This window comes from Mus musculus, chromosome 6, assembly GCF_000001635.26.
Source record: "Mus musculus strain C57BL/6J chromosome 6, GRCm38.p6 C57BL/6J".
Lineage (NCBI taxonomy): Eukaryota > Metazoa > Chordata > Mammalia > Rodentia > Muridae > Mus > Mus musculus.
In genome coordinates this window covers 92785735-92806405 of record NC_000072.6, presented here as the reverse complement: position 1 = coordinate 92806405, position 20671 = coordinate 92785735, and the positions used below count along the sequence as shown (strand labels likewise).

Genomic DNA, 20671 nt, shown 5'->3' with positions numbered 1-20671 from the left:
ATACCTTAGGGTAGGTATTACCTAGGTAGAGGTAGGGACTGTAATAAGTTGGTCCATATGACCAGACACTCTTCTTTTGTGGTAGTAATAGTTGTCCACAAACATGAATCCACCATTCCCCACCTGGAATTCTCCAAAAAGAGGACCAAAGTCTGGACTTTGATATGTAGTCTCTTCACTTGGAAAGGAGGCCTAACATTTCTATTTGAAACCAATGTATAGGCAAACCCAAATGTTTCCTGCAAGCCAGGTATGGGTTGTCCATTTAAGCACCTTGGTTCCAGCAAAACCAAAGAATGTTCTGTGATATCTAACGACTCTCAAGCCTTTATTTTCCCTATGGGCCCCTGAGGGCAATGCCTACGTAGACACCTTTAGTTATTAATAAAACAATACCAATAACAGCACGATTATCTGATCTTCAGCTATTGGTATTTTCAAAGCACTAAAGTACTAAAAGATCTAAACTTCAGAAGCATTACAGTTGCCCAAAAAGAACACCCAGATTCAAAGTGGAAACACCTTGGTTCACAGTAGAGGGGACAGAGATGGTAGGTAACATACATGTTTGCATGGGGTCTCTCCATACAGACCAGAAAGTTCTCCCTCAAATGACATGAGCATTTGCCCCTAGATGATATAGTTGATGTGTGTTGAACTGTGTCTGTATTCAAATCGGTCCAAAGAGTCTTTTCCAACCATGTCCCCTCATCCTGTACTCTACGGCGCTGATTTTTGTCCTACTGGAAGACATTTGTCAATGTTAGGAGACATGTCTGGTTGTCACAGCTATGACAGAGGGCTATTTCTTGTATCTGGTAGGTGGTGTCCAGGGTCATTACAAAGTGATGGACAGTTAACTGGACCTGACCACAGAACACACTTATATGTCTGAATTCTAGAGTTCTAGAATAAAGGGCCCTGCTCTGCCATGACTCACGTGTCTCCAGATAGCAAGAAGAGCCCTTAAACAGTGAAGGGAGATGGCTTAGTAGATACAATGCTTGCTGTGTACGCATGAGAACCTAAGTTCAAACCCCCAAGACTCATGTGAAAAGCCAGGCATGCCAACACATATCTGCAATTCCAGAGCTTATAGGCAGCAGCAGAGAGTTCTCCCCAGATCCCACTGGCCATCCAGCCTAGCCAGTGAGTTCAAAGTTCAGTGAGAAACCTTTCAAAAACTATGAGACAGTGATGGAAAAAAGCATCCAGCATTGAACTTTAGCTGCTACATCTGTACCCATGATCATGTGTGCACACGCATGCATGCACACACAAACACACACACAGTGAAGAAAAAACATTAGAATATGCATTTATACAGTTGCTGGCCAGGAACAGATGAGTCCAGATGAGTGTCCAGAAAATTCATGGACTGGCTTAAGGCAAGGCTTCCAAGCACTCAGACCCAGCAAGGGAAGTGTGGGAAGGGTCCATGGATATACTTCCTCTCTTCTCATCCCTTTGTTCTTCTGCTCCTTGTCAGACATGGGCTCCAACTTCTAGCTATTTCAAGAGACTCACCTCCCCTGGCTCTCAGGATGGGGAGAGCTCTCCCTGCCACCCTCCTTCTGCCCATCCACAGGTCTCTTTGTCTCTGTGTCTTTCCAGCCTTCTGCCTCCTAGCAGATTCCTCTTCTTGGCTCTGGTTCCTCTGGCTGAAGTTGCTGTGCCTCCCACTCAGTCAAGACTGACATCTTCCTCTTGGTTAGCCAATTATCTGGGGCTTTATTATGCTAAGAGACTTTTGGTCTCTTTCTGAGAGTCATGCTATACCTGTGTGCGACCTTAATCAAACCTCAATCATCAACAGACGAGAGAGAGCATGGCCTAGTGTTTGTGTGCATGTATGCCAGTTTTAGACACCAGGCTTCTTATTACACTAGAAGCCACCAAGTAGGCTAGGCTGGCTGGACAGAAAGCCTCATAGATCCACAGATCTCTGCCTTCAGAGTGCTGGGATTTCATGTGCATGCCACCACTGCTGGCTTCTTCTGCCAGGGTTCTGGGAACCAAACTTAACTCCCTTTAATTACACAGCAAGCACATTACTCACTGGGATGTCTCCTCAGGCCCCGAAGAACATCTTTTGGAACATAGCTTCCCACAGTTCCACAGGGTTTCAAGTATGCTACAGATTGAAATTAAACCTGCATATTTTTTTATAGCAAATGATTGGAAACAGATTTGGGGACAAGCACAAGAACAACAGCACAGGGCCAGGGGCTGCAAGGGAGAGGCTGGCCCTAGAACAGCTCCTAGAAACTGTGTTTGAAGATGCTAGAGCCACTGCAAGGCATTCCCCCACTCAGAACTTTGCTTTGTCAGAGTTCTTTGTGTTTTGTTCAGCGTTCGCCCTACCTGAGTGTGTCAAGCCTAGGACAGATATGTGAAGGGGAGTTGTAAGGAACATGTGTGAGTTCAACAGGAAGCCTGAAATACAGTCCTGGTGAACACACGCGTGTTTGTCTTCCTTTGTTGTTGCAGTCAAGTCAGACAAATGAAAAGTTACCCATGGTGAGCTTTACACATAAGGCCACAGCATGTGGAGTCTACTTTACCACACAACTTCAAAACCCTGGCCTAGCAGCGTGGGAGGAGCTGGAAGCCATCAACTCTTTCCTATCACCGTTGTCAACTGGCCCTTAGTGTTGAGTTGTACTGGATGCTTCTCAGGGGTCTCAAGGCCTCTGACCATGTTTTTGGATCAGGTTCATCAGCAAATGTGTGTTTCCTTGAGATGTACAGCTATCGGGCATGCCACTTTTGCTTTTGCTTTCTAGGGGCTGGGGTCTCAGCATCTGCTTTCTCTGGATATAGCCCTAGGGAAGTCAGTACAGACCGAGACCATGAAGGCATGAGGTCATACCCTCTAGAACACCCACAGCTCAGTTAGGCAGAGCTTGTCAACATTGCTCTACACTGACACACTGGGGTAGCCTAAAGTGCCCTGGCCAGGAGTCAGCTGGGTCTTCCAGCGTGTGAGCAGCAGCAGCAGCCAACGAAGGAAGAAATAAGGATGGCCCATTTCCAGGTCTCCAGCCAGCTGGGGGGGCGGGGGGAGGGCTCGGAGATGCTCAGCATGCCTCTGGCTGACTTTCTTCTAGCTTGTTGCTAGGATTTCTTCAAGGCCCGCCCAGGAAGGCTAAAGGAAAAGAAAATGGAGTGGCTTAAAGCAGCAGGGCAAGAGATGCCAGGCAGACATGGTGATTTTTAAATATCCTCAAGGATTAATGAATATTGGTCCTTCTCCCCTGAAAAACATGACATGCATGTGACATACTACTTCCATGTCCTGCAGAGCCCGAGGTCTGGGGAAGAGGTATAGAGAAGACTGACCCCACTCTACATTTGCACAGTGCCTTTACAAAGAATGGCACTTATTCAATGCCACTGCCTAGAAGTGTCATCTGAATGTCATGGACTATAACTTAGCTTTAATTTATTATTACTATTAGCATATGTTAATTATACACCATAATGGGCATCACTATGAAAATTTCATGCAATGAGCCTCTCTTGCCCTCTCCTATCCCCACGATTCCCTTCTTTGCTAGTCCCTCTTCTACTGCGTGCATGCGTGCGTGCGTGCGTGCGAGCGAGCGAGCGTGTGGTTAGAGTTTCATTAGTATTGCTAACAGGAGTGTGGATGAGAAGTTGTTTACAGAAGTAAATGTTGGGCTACACCACTGAAGAAAATGTTTCTCTCTCTCTGACCAAGCATTAATTTTGTACAGCTCCTCAGAGAGGGGCGGGGCTTGTGAGCTCCTCCTCCTTTACGTCACCAGAAGCTGGTTGGCTCAATCTCCTGAAACTCTAATACAGGTCACCAGAGCTTCTATGCACTCAAGAGTGCCACAGCCATACCATGCCCAGAAGGCTCCAAGAAACTCTCCTCCTCCTCTGGCCCTAACATTCCTTCCGTTCTGCCCTGTCTTCCACAATCTTACCTGAGCCGTGGAAGGGGTCATAGGATGTCTTATTTGTGGCTGAGCACCTAACAGTCTTATTTTCAGCTTTGCCCAGTCATGAGTCTCTGTAATTACTGCAAGAAGCAGCATCTCTCACCAGAGCTGACAGCTGCACTAAGCCAGGGACATAAATGTAATTATTTAAAAGGCAATTGACATCGCGTCACGTCCACTGATGCCCAAGTGGCAAGCTGGCAGTGTCTGAGTAAAACTGTTGCTGGCAATTCTCCTCACCTGCAGAGCACATTCCATCACGGTGGAAAGGGGAGGAAGCTTCCAGCCCGATGCCAGCTTGGTTTCCCTAGGCCCTGCAGCCAAAGTGTATGGTGGCAACCGACCGCAGCAACGATTGCCTGTATTGTTTTACTTTGGGGGTGGGGAGGAGGGCATGGGTCTTGGAAATCTCCCTGACCAAAAGCTCACAGGGAGGTAGCCCACCCCATCATTGAGATTTCAGTTTTTAATCTGTGGTTTGTGAGGTCCACTTTACCCACCTATTCAGGAAACTGTTTTTAGTAAAATTTTAGCTTTACTTTTTAGTTGGCTTACCAATTATCACACTTGCAACTTTTCCGTATGTCCTTAGCTCTCACTGACCCCTCAAACCACCCTCTCTCCTCTCCCTGCTCTGCCCACCCTCTCCACTTAAGTCACGCTCCCCAGTATCCCTCCTGCTGCTTTCAGGAGTTCTAGTACCCTCCCCTGCTCCACTCTCAACCATCCTACTCCACCCCCACCATGGTCTCTTTCTAGTTTCCTGGCTTCCCCACATACTCACTCCCACATAAACATACATATGTAGAAATTAGCAGCTGGAACCTGCAAATGAAAGAGACCATGCAGTGTTTGACATTTTGAGTCTGGGTTACCTCACTGAACAGACAGTTTTCCAACTCTGTCCATTTTCCTGAAGATTTAATAATTTCATGTTTATGAATGGCTGGATTAAGTTTCATTGTGTATGTGCACTGTATTTTTTAAAGATTTTATTCTTTATTATGTATATATGTATGGGTCTGTGCGAGGCTGTGCACCTCAGTGCAGTATTCAATGAGGCCAAAAGAAGATGTCAGGTATGACAAAACTGGAGTTGCAGAGATGATTGTGAGCCACCTGATGTGGGTGTTGGGAATCAAACTCAGGCCCTCTGTGGGAGCATGTGTCTAATCAAGAAGCCATCTCTCAGGGCTTGAGAGATGGCTCAGTGGTTAAGAGCACAGACTGCTCTTCCAAAGGTCCTATGCTCAATTCCTAGCAACCATGTGGTAGCTTACAACCATCTGTAATGGGATCTGATGCTCTCCTCTGGTGTGTCTGAAGAGAGCAACAGTATACTCACATGCATAAGATAAACAAGTCTTTTAAAAAAAAGGAGACGCCATCTCTCCAGCCTTTGCTCCACATCTTCGTTATCCATTCTTCAGTTGATGAACACTTAAGCCGATCCCATTCCTATTTATTGTGCATAGAGCTGCAATAAATATGCAAATATCTGGGTAGTAGAATATAGAGTTCTAGGGCTATATTTCCAGAACAGCGTATCTGGTTGTTCTAGATTTTGGTTTTAGGGGAAACTTCTGCATTGGTTTCCATAGTAGGTACATCAGTTTACCTCCCACAGTGAGTAAGCTGTTTCCATTTCTATACCTTTGCCAGTATTTGTTTACATATAGTAGGGATTCTGACAGGGAGAGATGAACTCACAAACTTTTAATATGCATTTCCCTCATAGCAAATGATGCTGAACATTTTAAAAATGTTTACAGGCTGAACATTTTTAAAATGTTACATTTGTTTGTTTGTTTGGTTGGTTGGTTGGTTAGTTGGTTGTTTTTTCAAGACAGGGTTTCTCTGCAAAGTGGTTTTCCTGCAACTCACTTTGTAGACCAGGCTGGTCTTAAACTCAGAGATCCACCCACCTCTGCCTCTTGATTGCTGGGATTAAAGATATGTGGCACCACTCCCCTGACCATACTTTTTCTTTGAAAATTATTTGTTCAGATCCAGAGGCCATTTTTAATTAAGTTTTGAGTTTTTAAATTTTTTTAAAATTCTTTATATGTCTTTATAGTAATCCTTTGTCAAATGTATAGCTGACAAACATTTTCTCCCATCTTATAGACTGTCCCTTAACTCAATTAACAGTTTCCTTTGCTGTACAATGTTTTAATTCTATGAGGTCTGATTGTTGGACTTATTTTCTGAGTGATTGGACTCCTGGTCAGAAAGTCTTTATCTATGTCTATATTTTGGAGTGTGTTTTTTTTTCCCTTAATCTTTCCTATACTAGTTGTAGAGTTTAGAGTCTTACATTAAGGTCATTGAAATAGGATTTGATTATGTGCAAAGGGAGTGATGGGGGGTCTAGTTTCATTCACCTAACCCATAAAAATGCTGTTTTCTCAGTACCATCTTCTGTACAGGCTGCTATCTTACTAATGTGTACTTTTGACATCTTGAGGCTAGAGCTGTGTGGTGTGTATGTATACACTCTATCCCAGCGGTTCTCAACCTGTGGGTTGCGATCCCTTAGGGGTCACATATCAGGTATCCTGCATATCAGACTAATAACAGCAGCAAAATTACAATTATGAAGTAGCAACAAGTAATTTTAGGGTTGGGAGTCACCACAACCTGAGAAACTATGTTAAAGGGTTGCAGCATGAGGAAGGGTGAGAACCACTGCTCTATTCTAGTCCATTGATCTACCTGTCTGGCTCTGTGTCAGTACCATGTTGACTTTATTACTCTGGCTCCCTGGTATGATTCGAAGTCGGACATGACGACTCCTCCAGCATTGTTCTTTCCTCTAAGGAGTTCTTTGGCTCATTGGTGCTTTCATGAATTTTTATCTTTATTTCCTCAAGGAATGACATTGGCATTTTGATGGGGACTGCACTGAATCTATAGATTGTTTTTGGTAGGATGGCTATTTTCCTAGTATTAATCCAACCCATGAGAGTTCTTCCCATCTTCTGACATCCTCCTCTGTTTGTTCCTTCAGTGCTTTAAAGTTCTACTGTGGAGATCTCCTACTGCCTTCTTTAGCTTTATTTCACGGTCAGTTTGTTTCTAGAGGATGAGGTACACGGGATTGTTTTCCTGGTTTCCCTTTCCATGTTTGTCACTGATATACAGGAAGGCTACTGGTTTTTTTGTTTATCTGGTATCCTGCCATCTTGCTGTATGATTTTATCAGCCTGCAGCATTTTCTGGTGAGGTCTTTGGAGTTTTTAATGTGTAGAATCATCTTGTCTATAGATAGGGATGTCTTTACTCCTTTTTCTATTTCTCTCCTTTATCTATCACTCTAATTCAGGCTTCAAGCATTCTACCAAGTAGAGAGACTGCATAGCCTTCTCCTGTTCCTCATCTTAGAAGAAACAATTGGAGTTTCTCCAGTGAATGAGTTTGGCTATAGGTCAATTGTGTTAGTGTGTTCCCGCAACTCATAGACGCTTTGTGGCTTTTGTCACGAATGGATTTTGGATTTATGTTAATGGCCTTTTCTACATCTACTGAGAGGATCACCTGGTTTCTATCTTTGAGTTAATTTATGTGATGAATTGCATTTGTGGATTTACGTATGTTAAACCGTCTCTGTGTCTCTGGAATGAAGCCAACTTGATCATGATAAGTGGTATTTTTGATATATTCAAGAACTTAGTTTGCAAGTATTTAGCTAATAATTTTTTGTGTCTGTTTCCATCTGGGATATTGGCCTGTCATTATCTTCTTGTTTCATCTTTTGCCATATACTTAAAATAAGAGTAGGCAATGACACGCTTTCGAAGAAAAGAAAGCAGAGAGGTGGCTTAGTGCCCAAATACTAATTGGTGGCTAGGGAGAGAGGAGAAACTGGGGGGGAAGATGGATGTACGAAACAGTCTCACAGAGAGCAGGGGACCTCTGAGAGTGTGACTCGCAAGTTGACTGCAGGCTCCTTTTCCCTTCCACATTTGATGGGTTTCTGATGTGGTCTTAGAGGTCTAGAAAGAAGGTGGGTGTTGGTGGCAGATGGGTATCTTTTCCTTCTCTGGGAGCCCCAGAGAAAGAAGGGTTTTGAGATGCCTGCCCAGTGAAGCCATGGTTTGGGAAGTGTCCTGTGACGCTTGCTGTGGCCTGAGATGAGCAGATAGGTAAGAGAGAGCATTCTGCAGCTTCCTCAGGAGAGCAAACTTGGTGTGGAGAATGGCGGCCTTCTCTGACCGCCGTGGGAAATCTCTGACACATCCCCTCTCAACCCCTCTCTTCTCAGTGCTCAGTGACCTGTGGAAAGGGCTACAGGCAAAGGCTGGTCTCCTGCAGTGAGATTTATACCGGCAAGGAGAATTATGAATACAGCTACCAAACCACAGTGAACTGCCCAGGCGCCCAGCCGCCCAGCGTCCATCCCTGCTACTTGAGGGACTGTCCTGTCTCGGCCACCTGGAGAGTTGGCAACTGGGGCAGTGTAAGTAGGGGGCTTGGGTTGTCAACTCTGAAGTCTCAAACCTTCTCTGAACCCTCGTGCCTGCTTACAACTTGGCACGGCTTATAGAAAGAGACCTGGTTTTCTAAATCCAAATAGCTAAAAATTCATCTTGCTTCATCCAAGGAAACTGCAAGTTGCCAAGGTTTGTCCTCCAGTTTTTCATTTATATACTGGACGGCAATGAAGATGAAATGAGTAAATATATCAAAAGCATTTAGATTATTGCGGCTGGTTTTATGTTACATTTTCCTACTTTTTTTCTACATTCTTACTACACTTTTTTTTTCCCCCAGACAAGCCTTTCAAATCTGACATCTTACAAGAGATGCATTTTGGTTGCTTCCATTGTTGAAGACAATGAGCTTTAGTCAGTTTCCGTAGAGAGAACTGTGTCTACTCAGGACACAAAACAGAAGTAAAAATTGAGTATGTTTGGAAAACCCGCTGCCATAGTCTTCTGGGTCGGGGCTATGAAGCTCTCAGGCAAAAGTGTGTGGTGTGACGAAAGTCATTAGGATTCGAACCCCAAGTTCATGAGGACCTTGGCCACATTCCTTAATCGGAGCGCAAGTCTTCCATTTGTAAAACAAGTAATGGTGGTACTATCTCATGGGGTTACTATGCAGTTTAAATGGGGGACAGTGTATAGATCACTACAGTAAGGCCCATGTGTATCAATGTTTTATATAGAAATGTGTATTATATAGAGAGATATATGTATGTTTCGTATATATGTAAATATATGTTACACAGCCCAGGACTCCGAGCTTCATGTCACCAGATGCTCATATCTCTCAGGCTCCAGAGCCACCCGCTGACTCTCCTCTTCCCTCCAGTGCTCAGTGTCCTGCGGCATAGGAGTCATGCATAGATCTGTGCAGTGTTTAACTAATGAAGACCAACCCAGCCACTTATGCCCCACTGATACGAAGCCAGAAGAAAGAAAAGCCTGCCGCAATGTTTATAACTGTAAGTCTCTCAACTGAAGCCTTCTCTGTCTGTCACGGAGGACAAACGTCTCCGTTCATCTGTTGGTCCAACCTTTTTAGAGATGTAGTAATTCTCTGGGTGTCTGTGTGATGTGGGAGGTGGATGCCCGCACTTGTATGCTCAAGGTTTTAGAAGACAATGATTGATCTCCAGTATCTTCCTCAATCGCTCTCCACTTTCCTGTTGAGACAAAGTTGCCCATTGCACCTAGAGATCAGTGACTCACCAAACTGACTTGCCAGTGGACCTTCATGTCCTCTGTCTCCACCCTCAGCCCTGACATCACACAATGCACATCCACACCCAGCTTTTCTGTGTGGGTCCTGGGGTCCAAACCCAAGTCTTCATGTTTGTCTGGCCAACACATTATTGACTGAGCTGTCTCCCTTTCCTTGTCTCTCTTCTCCCCACCATGCTCTTTCTCTCTTGATTCTACCTCTTGGGCGGTTAGTGATGTATTCTGTTGGTAAATACTGAACATCTGAGACTAGTTAGTCCATTTTTACTACTTGTGTTTCCTAGGTGAGCTACCCCAGAACTGCAAGGAGGTAAAAAAACTCAACAGCGCCAGCGTTGATGGGGAGTATTTCCTGGCTGTCAGAGGGAAGCCGCTAAAGGTGAGTGCTGAGTTGTTGTTGAGTCACTGTTCACAGAATGTTTTCGTGGTAATCTCATCACTCCTTCTGAGCACTTCTGTTAGATCCTTCCTTGTGTATCTTACAGGTATTCTGTGCAGGGATGAATTCTGACTATCCCAAGGAGTATGTGACACTGGCTCACGGTGACTCAGAGAACTTCTCCGAAGTTTATGGTCACAGGTAAGAGGCTTTGTCCCTGAAGAGCTTAGATGCCTGGAGCTTCCTAGAGAAAACCATCCCATTCTTACCAGAATGCTATCTCCACGGCTTAGATTGCACAACCCAACAGAATGTCCCTATAATGGGAGCCGGCGAGATGACTGCCATTGCCGGAAGGACTACACAGCTGCTGGCTTTTCCAGTTTCCAGAAAATCCGACTCGACCTGACCAGCATGCAGATTATAAGTAAGTTCCAGGAAGTATCCCACAGCTGTGAACACCTCCTCACCACTCAGGGAACATGGGTCCTTTGAGAACATAGGTACAGAAGGGAAGTCACACATTTCATCAGTGACAACCCCACCATATGCTTAATAGGCCAAGCCTTTGTCTTTCATGTTCAGTGGGGAATTCCAGGGCCTATAGGATGGCTACTATACTATAGTATATAGGTCAGGTACTATATATATCAGGTCTTCATCAGGTTTGCATTGAATGGTGAAAGGAAATAGATAAGCCGGGCACGGTGGTGCACACCTTTAATCCCAGCACTCGGGAGGCAGAGGCAGGTGGATTTCTGAGTTTAAGGCCAGCCTGGTCTACAAAGTGAGTTCCAGGACAGCCAGGGCTATACAGAGAAACCCTGTCTCGAAAAACAAAAACAAAACAAACAAACAAACAAAAAAGAAATAGATAAATATTTGCTCATGGCAGTATCACCAACCAGGGTGGCATCCTAGTAAGCATGGCCTTGGGATCAGGAACTTAAGGTTGCAGAAGGGTTAGACACTCGGTTTCTATGCAGAGGGTGCAATAGAGCAGAAAGACTTTTCTAGAACAGAAGAAACAGCAGCTAGGAAACCCTGTGGCAAAGTCATTTGTAAGGCACATTCGCCTCCAGATGGCTCTGCCCAGCACAAAGCACACACACACACACACACACACACACACACACACACACACACACACATGGAGAGAAAACTAATTTTATCTGATTGTGGATTCATGGAAGAAAAATGGATCCAGAATTACCTTTCCTAACAAGCCTGTGCATGGTCTGATTTCATACTCTGGCCAGCACTCCTGTACTGCTGGCCACATTAATCACTGCTGCCAGGAAAGATAGCTAAAATATCTAAACACATTCTCTTGAATAGTGGAAGAACAGAAATAATGAAGAATTAATTTTTTTCTCATTAACATTGCACCCATAATATTACCCTGGTTCCCTCTCGAGTTAGATTAAACGTGATTTATATTGAGGTTTGTTGTTGTTGTTGTTGTTGTTTTTAATTTGCTGTCAGCTATACAGATTAGGGCTAGGTGCAGTGTAGATCTGCAGTTTTAGATCATCGGGGGCGGGGCCTCATGACTCTGTCCCCCTAGCAAACAGTGCCTTTAATCCTACCCAACTGAGGACCTCCAGGCAGTGAAGTTGCTAAGGGAGGGAGATACATTGTCTTCAGTGGTGTAGCGAGGATAAGTTGCCCATTAAATAACCCCTCACCCATGTCCCCATAAGTGACTGTAATGAAACTTATCAGGTCCACTTGGGAAGGAAAGAAATTGGATGGGCATAGGAGCGGGGAGGGAAGACGGGAATGGGGTGAATATGTTCAAAAGATATTATGTGTGTGCATATGTGCACATGAAGGCGCCATAACCCACCATTAGATATAGTGAATATTTACTAGTGACAACTTTAAAAAGAGAAAGACCCCATGAAGAGAATCCCAGATCTTTTCCCCACAAAAGCAGGGTTTGCTGTGAAAACTATGGCCTACAGCTGTTCCTGAAAGGGTAGAAAAATAAAAACAGAAAAAAACTAACAAACAAGAGCCCTACCCATTCCCCAAGCCACCTTCTGCAGACCTTCTGTAGCTTGTGGTTGATCCTCCTGTGCGTGTGTGGAGCTAGGAGGAGCAGCAACGGGGTTAAAAACAACTGTGGGTCACCATTGTTTTGTGGGGTTTTTTTTTCTTTTAAACTATAAGCTAGCCCCGAACTTGAGAAATTGCCATTAATAATTTCAAGATGTGAATTCTAATTGTTCTACATTCTGGCAAGAATAGGCCGTAGGCCACAGGAGGACAGAGGAAACTTTGGGGATGGCCCCTAAGTGGCTGGAAATACTTCCCTGGCTTCTCGCCCCGTCCTTAAGCTGGGGATGTGGGGTAACAAGAGGTTCACCCGTGCTCAATTACACTGCACTTAAGTGATTCCTATTTATGTAGGAATCAATTCTAAGGTCACATTAAACCTCTTTTTGGCTCACATACTCTGCGGAGACAGACAGTCAATGCTGATAAAGCCCAGGGAAAGCTCTCAGAAGTACAAATGTAACAGGGAAAACACCAGAGCACATCTGGATCCATTTGCTCACTAATAATTCAAGTTATTTCTTTCCCTCCCATCCCTCCTCCTTCTTTTCTCCTCCTCCTCCTCCATCTTCTTCTTCTTCTCCTCTTCCTTCCTCTTTGTCCCCTTCTTCTCCTCCTTCTTCTTTCCTCCATCTCTTTATTAATGCCCTGCCCCTTCCTACTTATCCTGCCCTTCCTTCTTTCCTCTCCCTTTAACCCTTTCCCCAACCCACAGCCACTGACTTAGAGTTTGCAAGGACAAGTGAAGGACATCCTGTTCCTTTTGCCACCGCTGGGGACTGCTACAGTGCTGCCAAATGTCCACAGGTATGTCCTCAAGCCATACCCCTTCCCAGGAATCCACCACTCACCCTGCTTCCAAGGCCGCTCTGCCCATTGTTCCTGGAATTAGAACAGTTGATCACGGGACAGTTTATCTGAATTATATCTGGGGCCTCACTAATACTTTTGGAGTGTGACCCAGAAAATTGACACCTAAGAAAATTCTCATAGTTGCAAGCATAACTCTGTATTCAGTAAGATGTGTCATGTATAATGTTCAAGACTTAAGAACAAATCACATGTTGTAGGCAATGACTTGATTCAATAAGTTATGGCTCAATAAATGAATAGTCCAGTTAGTAGAATGTTGAATAATGCTTAACAATGGGCTTTTCATCAACAAAATTCAGGCTTTGTAGCCTTTCTCATTTCTATGGTATAAATATTTTCCCCATAACTGATTTAAACTGTCACCAACAGTATGTCACTAAGTGAGAAGAAATGGATAGAACTGACTCTAAAAAAAAATAAAAATAGAAAATCAATATAGAACCAACTCTGATGGTGTAGACTGGAAGTCTCAGGAATTTGAGAGGATGAGGCAAAAGGATTGGAAGGTTGAAGCCTACCTCTGCTAAAAGGAATTCCAAACAAGCTTGGCAACCTAGTGAGTTAGACCTTACCTCAAAAGAGCTTCATGCACAAGACCACGGACTCAATCCCCAACACCTACCCAAACAAACAAAGAAACAGGAGAAAAAATACTACAGGTGATCCTCAACATAACAGTTTGTCATTACAAATTCTGAATTCTATAAAACGTAGAAAACCGCTCATGGGATTATGAATGAGAAACCAATATCAGAAGTACCATGTACCATGTACCATGTATACCATGTACCATGTACCATGTATACCATGTACCATGATACCATCCATGTGTAATAAATTGTTTTTCAGGTTGTGTGTGTGTGTGTGTGTGTGTGTGTGTGTGTGTGTGTGTGTGTGTGTGTGAAAGAGAGAGAGAGAGAGAGAGAGAGAGAGAGAGAGAGAGAGATTATAGTGCTTGGAATTGAACCCAAGGCCACATGCATGCTAAACTTTTTCTTAAAGTATTTTTTTGAGAATTTTATATGAGCAGTGCATTTACATTATTCTCTCCCTCTCCGGTGTGCTTTTGAAAATGTGTATTGGTAGAGAAAAAGTCCAGAAGGAGTTTTGTTTTTTATTTTTAATATCAATGGATATTTTACGGTTTTAAACAAATAAATATTGGAACTGGGCCATCGCAAATTTGTAAGATGCTCATGGGTTTCCTTTGACTCTGTTAATGTTGGGCTACTAGAACAGTTTCAGCAAGTTTACATTTACTCAGAGCCAAGTCGCATCTCTGTTGCTGGAGATTCACAATGTCCAAGTCCAAGGAACTCATCACCCATGAGGAGAATAAAACATGAAAAACCATGATATTCTAGAAGTCCCATTAGACTGAGTCTTGGGGCTCTGTCGGTATCTTGATTCCAACTGCTAGCTCTACTGCAGATGTATAAAATTTGTGATGTGCATACTAGCAATGCAAGTTTGGCATCTTCAGCCCTTTATGCCCATATTACAATCATTAGCTTTCTTGCCTCTTCCAAGGTTCAACCCTTGGGAAATGCTGTGTTAGTAAACCTGGGCTAATCACGCAAAATGACCAGTGGTCTTTGCAAGAAGCTTCAGCACTTGGAGCAAAGGACAAACCTGAGGAATCTTCTACAAGACAGGAAACCCAACCCACTGCTTCCTTTGGTTTTTGCAAAACTGTTGTTAGGCTGTGGTGGGAATCCTCCACTTATGAGCACCCAGAAGCCTGGGCATTGGCATTGGAGGGTACATTCAAAGTCCCAGGCCCTGTCTCTGAAGGACGAATGGATTTGCCCCCAACCACAGAGTCATCCAAACTCATGTGAACTTTCTTCTAAGGAAGAAGTGTTCTCAAAGTGTTTTGTGTGCCTTGAACTTTAGGACATCAGGGGTAAGCATCTCAGAGTCACGGCACGGGTGCCCCATGGGAAGAGAGAAAAGCAGCAAAGGACATAATGATTGAAGGAAGGTGTGTCTCCTCCATCACCAAGGAACCCTAAATGTTTGTGGTGCAGGTTTTTCAGAGTGTGGATAGCTCCACGCATCCTGTCAGTGTGGCTTGCATTTCAGTGGCTAAGAGGCTGACCCTGTCCTGCCTTCTTCAACTGTCTCAGGATTTCCTCATTTCTATGTGCATATCCTTCGGGAAGTTAATTCTTCGGTAAATGAAGGGTAATTTGTTTTCATTTATTTTAATAACTCAGAGACAAGAACTCATTTACTAAGTTCTGATAAGAAGCAATTGCTAAGGAGGGAAAGTCTATGACAGGGAGAGGATTTATATTTTTCCCTCAGACAATACTTCCGACCCTATTGGGCTCCTTACAAATTTATTGGGCACTAACTGTATTTATGAAAAACATGAGGGTTTTTTCCCAACTCGATTTTCCAGGGAAGGGTTTATGGGTAGCCTGATTGTGTGCAGTAGTCTGCAACTTCATGGTTGCTTTGACATCAAAGCAGAAGGATGCCTCATTTGAGCCTCTTTTTTTTTTCCCCTCTTCATCCTTTGTCTTTGTTTTAAAAGCTTATTTTTCAGTACGAGTAAATTCCCTGAACCATCATCCATGGCTAGAATATGTTTTTTTTTTTTTTTATTATTCTGATTGTGGTAAACTCAGTAGTGTTTCCATTGGAACTGAAATTACTCACTCGCCTTTATTGAGATTTTTTTTCTGTATTTCAGGCAGTGTGCTTAACACCCTTAAGATATCAGCACTGAATCTCACTTTTCTATCCCCTTGAGATGAAAATCTAATTTTTCCAAACCACACAGATGTCTCAGGGCAGGTTAGATTTGATTTCAAGATGTCTGACTCCATCTCCACTATGGTAGATGTCTTTTACACTCTGTCAACAGGCTGAGTTCTAACACATTCACTCCTCTTGGACACGAATAGGCTCCCTATTGGTCTAAGTACCTTTTCCTGCAGACCCTCAGTGTATATATATCCTCATTCTCCGCCTCTGCCCCCAAACCAAGAGGCAGTAGTTACACGCCATATCCTCTTAAACACCAAAGCTGAGACTATGGGTGCAGGTATTGAGAGAGAGAGAGAGAGAGAGAGAGAGAGAGAGAGAGAGAGAGAGAGCATCGGCGGTTTTTCCCTCTCAGACACTTAGTTTTTAGAGTGACTGGATTGGAACTTCCATGCCAAAGTTCTTCACAGCATCTACCTTCCGGGAACTTCAATGCCAAAACAGGCCAGGTGTGTTCCCTGCCGCGCAGCAATGTGGAGTGGACGACAGGTGGGAGGGAGAAAGCAAGCACCTCTGGGTCACGCTGTGATGTGGAACATCTGTACAGAGGGTCCTACTCATCTGAGTAACAGTGACCATGAGCTAGGGGCATGGTCAGTGGGATCTGGGCGTGGTCGTGTGCACACCTGCACTCTCAACACTCCAGAGGCTAAAGCAGGAAGACACTGAGTTCCAGACAGCCTGGGCCATATAATGAGACTTTCTCTCCAAACTGTGTTGTTAAGAGAGAGGAAGGGCTGGGGGGTTGGGGGGGGGCTGTGTCAGGGGAAAACCAGAAAGGGGAGCAGCAACCGGGATGTAAAATGAATGAATGAATGAATAAATTAATAGGAAAAAATAGTAAGGAAGAAAAGGCTAGCAACAGAAAACTCTGAAGGAGGCTTGTATGGAAATCCCAATCCAGTCTACGCAAAACACCTTGGTATTGAGGCCACTCAGTGTAAGGACTACTAACATCTACACAGTATGGTCATTTAAAATATCTAATAATACTTCTTATTCTCTGCCAGGTAAAGGTCTAGATACAGAATAAGGAGGTCTTCCATCCCATAACCTCCTTTTCAAAAATTCATGCTTAGCCATTTTATGGGTGGGCTGGGCAAGGGAGCCACTTGTCTACTGTCCCTGAAGCAGATGCAGGAAAGGCTGTTGTGGAATGGATCCATCCTTTACACACATGCGCACACACACACACACACACACACACACACATACACACACACATGCACACACACATGCACACACATACACACACATGCACACACACACACACACATGCACACATACACACACATGCACACACATACACACACACATGCGCGCACACACACACACACACACACACACACACACATTCATGTCTCACTTGCAGCAGTTTGGACCTCAAGGACCAGGGCAGGATAGCTCTGAGGGGGAAGGGGAGCTGTCCTGTTACAGGCAGCCCCATGGAGTTCTTAGTGTCTCCCTGTTGCATATGCCCCTGCCACAGGATGGGGTCTGTAGACATTGCCACATTTCTTCCGAAGATGCATCACCCTCACCAGGACCACTGACTGGTCACTCTGTGGGCGGAAACCCTCTTTCCCATGTCATGTTTGTGGTGCCTTAGCTCCGGAGGGATCTGGGAATCTGATCCTTTCCTCTTTATGAAACTGGCAGGGAGAAAGAAACCCCAAGCCCCATCTCCTTCACAGTCAGCTATTGGATAGATCACAGGGCTCCCAATGGAGGAGCTAGAGAAAGCACCCAAGGAGCTAAGGGGATCTGCAACCCTATAGGTGGAACAACATTATGAACTAACCAGTACCTCGGAGCTCTTGTCTCTAGCTGCATATGTATCAGAAGATGGCCTAGTCGGCCATCATTAGAAAGAGAGGCCCATTGGACACGCTAACTTTATATGCCCCAGTACAGGGGAACACCAGGGCCAAAAAGTGGGAGTGGGTGGGAGGGTATGGGGGACTTTTGGGATAGCATTGGAAATGTAAATGAGGAAAATACCTAATAAAAAGTATATAAAAAAAAAGTTTCATCTGAAGACCTAAGATGTGCTATTTACTGGAAAAGCCTATCAACTGTCAGAGACATGTTACTACTAATAGCTGATATACATAGATAAAGTAATACTGAGCCCCTCCCCTAAATAATTATCATTAAACCTAGGCAAAGAAAACAAGAATTTATTGTGAAACAATTAGAAAATGCAGGACCAGAAAACACAGAAGCGATGCTTGTATTTTTGTTACAGATACCAGTATTTCTACTAAGTATCAACAACATGAGATTTTATTTACTTATTTATTTCTTCTAAGTGTTGTTTTAAGGCAGTGTTTCCCTAGGTAATGCAGGTGACTTGGATCTGACTGTCATCCTCCTGTCTCAGTCTCCTGAGCATTGATATCGTAGGCAGGGACCACCACACCCAATTTATTCATGTCTAATTTTATTTATTCCCATTACTACAGTAAGTGAAGGAAGTATATACTTTACCTTGCATTTTAAAAATGGACAAACTTGCGCCGGGCATGGTGGCGCATACCTTTAATCCCAGCACTTGGGAGGCAGAGGCAGGCAGATTTCTGAGTTCGAGGCCTGCCTGGTCTACAAAGTGAGTTCCAGGACAGCCAGGGCTATACAGAGAAACACTGTCTCGAAAAACAAACAAACAAACAAATAAATAAAAATGGACAAACTGAGGTTCTGAAAGGCTGAAATCTCTCTCTCTCTCTCTCTCTCTCTCTCTCTCTCTTTCCTAATCATTGTTGAAGGAGTTAACGCTTTCATACTAGGATTTGGCTCTGAGTGGCAGCTCTCCATTATCTCTTTGTTTTAACTTTTGTCAAAGTTGTGGGTTCTCAGTTCTGGAGAAAGTAATCCTGAGAGCACGCATGTTCAGGGTCACAGAACGTTCTCAGCTCAGAACCCGCCAGTGTTGGATCTGGTTTTGAAAGAGAGGAGAGACCGTTTCAGGATGTCTCTACTGCAGGGACTCCTTAGAGATAAATATCATTATCAAAGGCCCAGACCACACACCCTTGTGGCCTTTGGGAATTCTGTTCCTGAACTAAGACTGGCGGGGCGGAGGGGGGCGGGGAACAGCCTTAGATGTGCTGGGAGTGGGCTCTATCTTCAGCAGGCGATGCGCGCCCTCTTCTGGCTGCTTTTGGAAACGCGCCTCTGCTTTGAACTCACACCCAGCGGTGCTTGGTACAAAGTGTGCTTGCTCTTCGCCCCAGGGAACTGGAAGCGGGGGGGGGGGGGGGGGGGAGGGGGGAACTTTGGCAGCTAGATCTTGTTAGAAAAATTACACTGCGGCATTTTGGTCCTGAAGGAATCTGATAATTGTGAGCAACAATCAGGGTTACCGTGCTACGGAGGCCGGCTGGAGGAAGCTCTGAGAGAGGATTTAGAAGTCAGTAAAGATGACCTGAGGGCTTTCTGTGTTCAGGAGGGAGTCGATCGGCTGTGATCCTGGGTTTCACCGCCTGTAAACAAAATCCCTACCTAGAAATCATGAATGTAAGGCGCCTAGCTCTGACAACGGAACAACAAAATACCTTCAACGATTAGCGGCCATCAAAATTAATTAACACCTTTCTGCTTACCAAAGTGCCTTTGAATGTGTGTCAGCTCTGCCTTGGTTGGTATGTCACATGGGCTGAAAGTCTTTTGTGTTGGCTTTGTGTTCCAGGGGCGCTTTAGCATCAACCTTTATGGGACTGGGCTGTCTTTAACGGAGTCTGCCAGATGGACGTCACAAGGGAATTACGCTGTTTCGGACATCAAGAAGTCTCCGGTAAGGCTGCGTATTGCTTGGAGGATGGCTCTTGGGGGAGTGGCTGTGTACCGAAGGAGCAGAGCAGGTGTGCTTTCCCATTCACCAAACTTTTGTTTGTTTGTTTTTCCAAAGTGGCAGAGAGAAAATTTAGGACACAAATACGGGAAGGGATTTAGAAGTGGGTGAAGCAGGAGAGACTCACTTCACCTGGTTGAAGCTTGTCCCACCTAGTAAATGCAAAGCCATCCAAGCACCTGGAAAGCCTACTGAATTAAAAGAGGAAGGGGGGCAGGGCTCTAGGATACACACAGCTCAAATATCTTAACTAACCAAACGCAACTCACCTATGTGAACCTCGACAAATGATGGTTTGGTTTGGTTTGTTCTGCCCAGAAACAATTGCAATTCCAATAGGAAGAGGTTATGGGGTGATATTTTCTGGGAAGTTAGGAATACAATAATCCACTTTGTTCTGGCCACCCTGAACCCAGTGCATTTTAGCATGTCTGCAACCGCAGAGCGTGTTGGAAGACAGGTGCTTGGATCCTGGTCTTCTGGGTCCAATTCTGTAGTTGAGCAAGCCCCAAGTGGTTGATAAACACAGCCCAGCCCAAGAATCACGCACCCCGTGGAGCTACCAGGGAAGTTTACATGTACCCCTAGGCCCCCTGACTAGGTTCAGGGGATGCAAACCTCTGGGGCTGTGTCTCCATGGTGATTCTGAAGGGTGATGGGGCAGAAACTCCTCCTTAAAGCCCTTCCACTGAGTTCTCAGGCCACCGCAGCATCTGGTCTCCTGGAGATATGGGACTTTTCCCAGTTCCTGTTCAAGCCCTGTGCACGTGGGAAGAAAAGAGAGAGGGGGAAGAAAGGAGGTCTGAGTCCAGAATAATGGGGTGGGATGAGTGCGGCTACCTGGTTAGAACTGCAGGGTAGAATGTCAGGTCACCTGGGAGGTGGTTTTATACTATTCCTTTGAGCTTGTATGGGATATTTACATATTTTTAGACAGTCTGTTCCCACGTATGGGGTACACCGCTGTAACTTCAGCACTGGGGAAGCTGAGCAGGAGAGCCTTCCGTTCAAGGTAAACGTGGACTACACAGCTAGACCCTGTCTCCTAATGACC

At 44.6% G+C, this 20671-nt stretch overlaps 1 protein-coding gene and 1 long non-coding RNA gene across 5 annotated transcripts in view; one reads left to right on the top strand and one right to left on the bottom strand.

Annotated features, from left to right (window-relative positions):
• Positions 1 to 20671, top strand: part of Adamts9 (a disintegrin-like and metallopeptidase (reprolysin type) with thrombospondin type 1 motif, 9) — a 171752-nt gene that overhangs the window by 138045 nt on the left and 13036 nt on the right. For all 4 annotated transcript variants that reach the window (XM_006505263.4, XM_006505261.4, XM_006505262.4 and 1 more), the window contains 7 exons: positions 8233 to 8427; positions 9285 to 9417; positions 9961 to 10055; positions 10162 to 10256; positions 10349 to 10482; positions 12832 to 12923; positions 19456 to 19560. In XM_006505263.4, the coding sequence (XP_006505326.1) occupies positions 8233 to 8427; positions 9285 to 9417; positions 9961 to 10055; positions 10162 to 10256; positions 10349 to 10482; positions 12832 to 12923; positions 19456 to 19560 (849 nt within the window). The remainder of the gene's footprint in view (positions 1 to 8232; positions 8428 to 9284; positions 9418 to 9960; positions 10056 to 10161; positions 10257 to 10348; positions 10483 to 12831; positions 12924 to 19455; positions 19561 to 20671) is intronic.
• Gm52913 lies at positions 18476 to 19730 on the bottom strand. Its single transcript, XR_003956476.1, has 3 exons — positions 19370 to 19730; positions 19130 to 19249; positions 18476 to 18702 (listed from the first exon to the last, which is right to left on the bottom strand). It is a non-coding gene; the product is annotated as a predicted gene, 52913 (long non-coding RNA).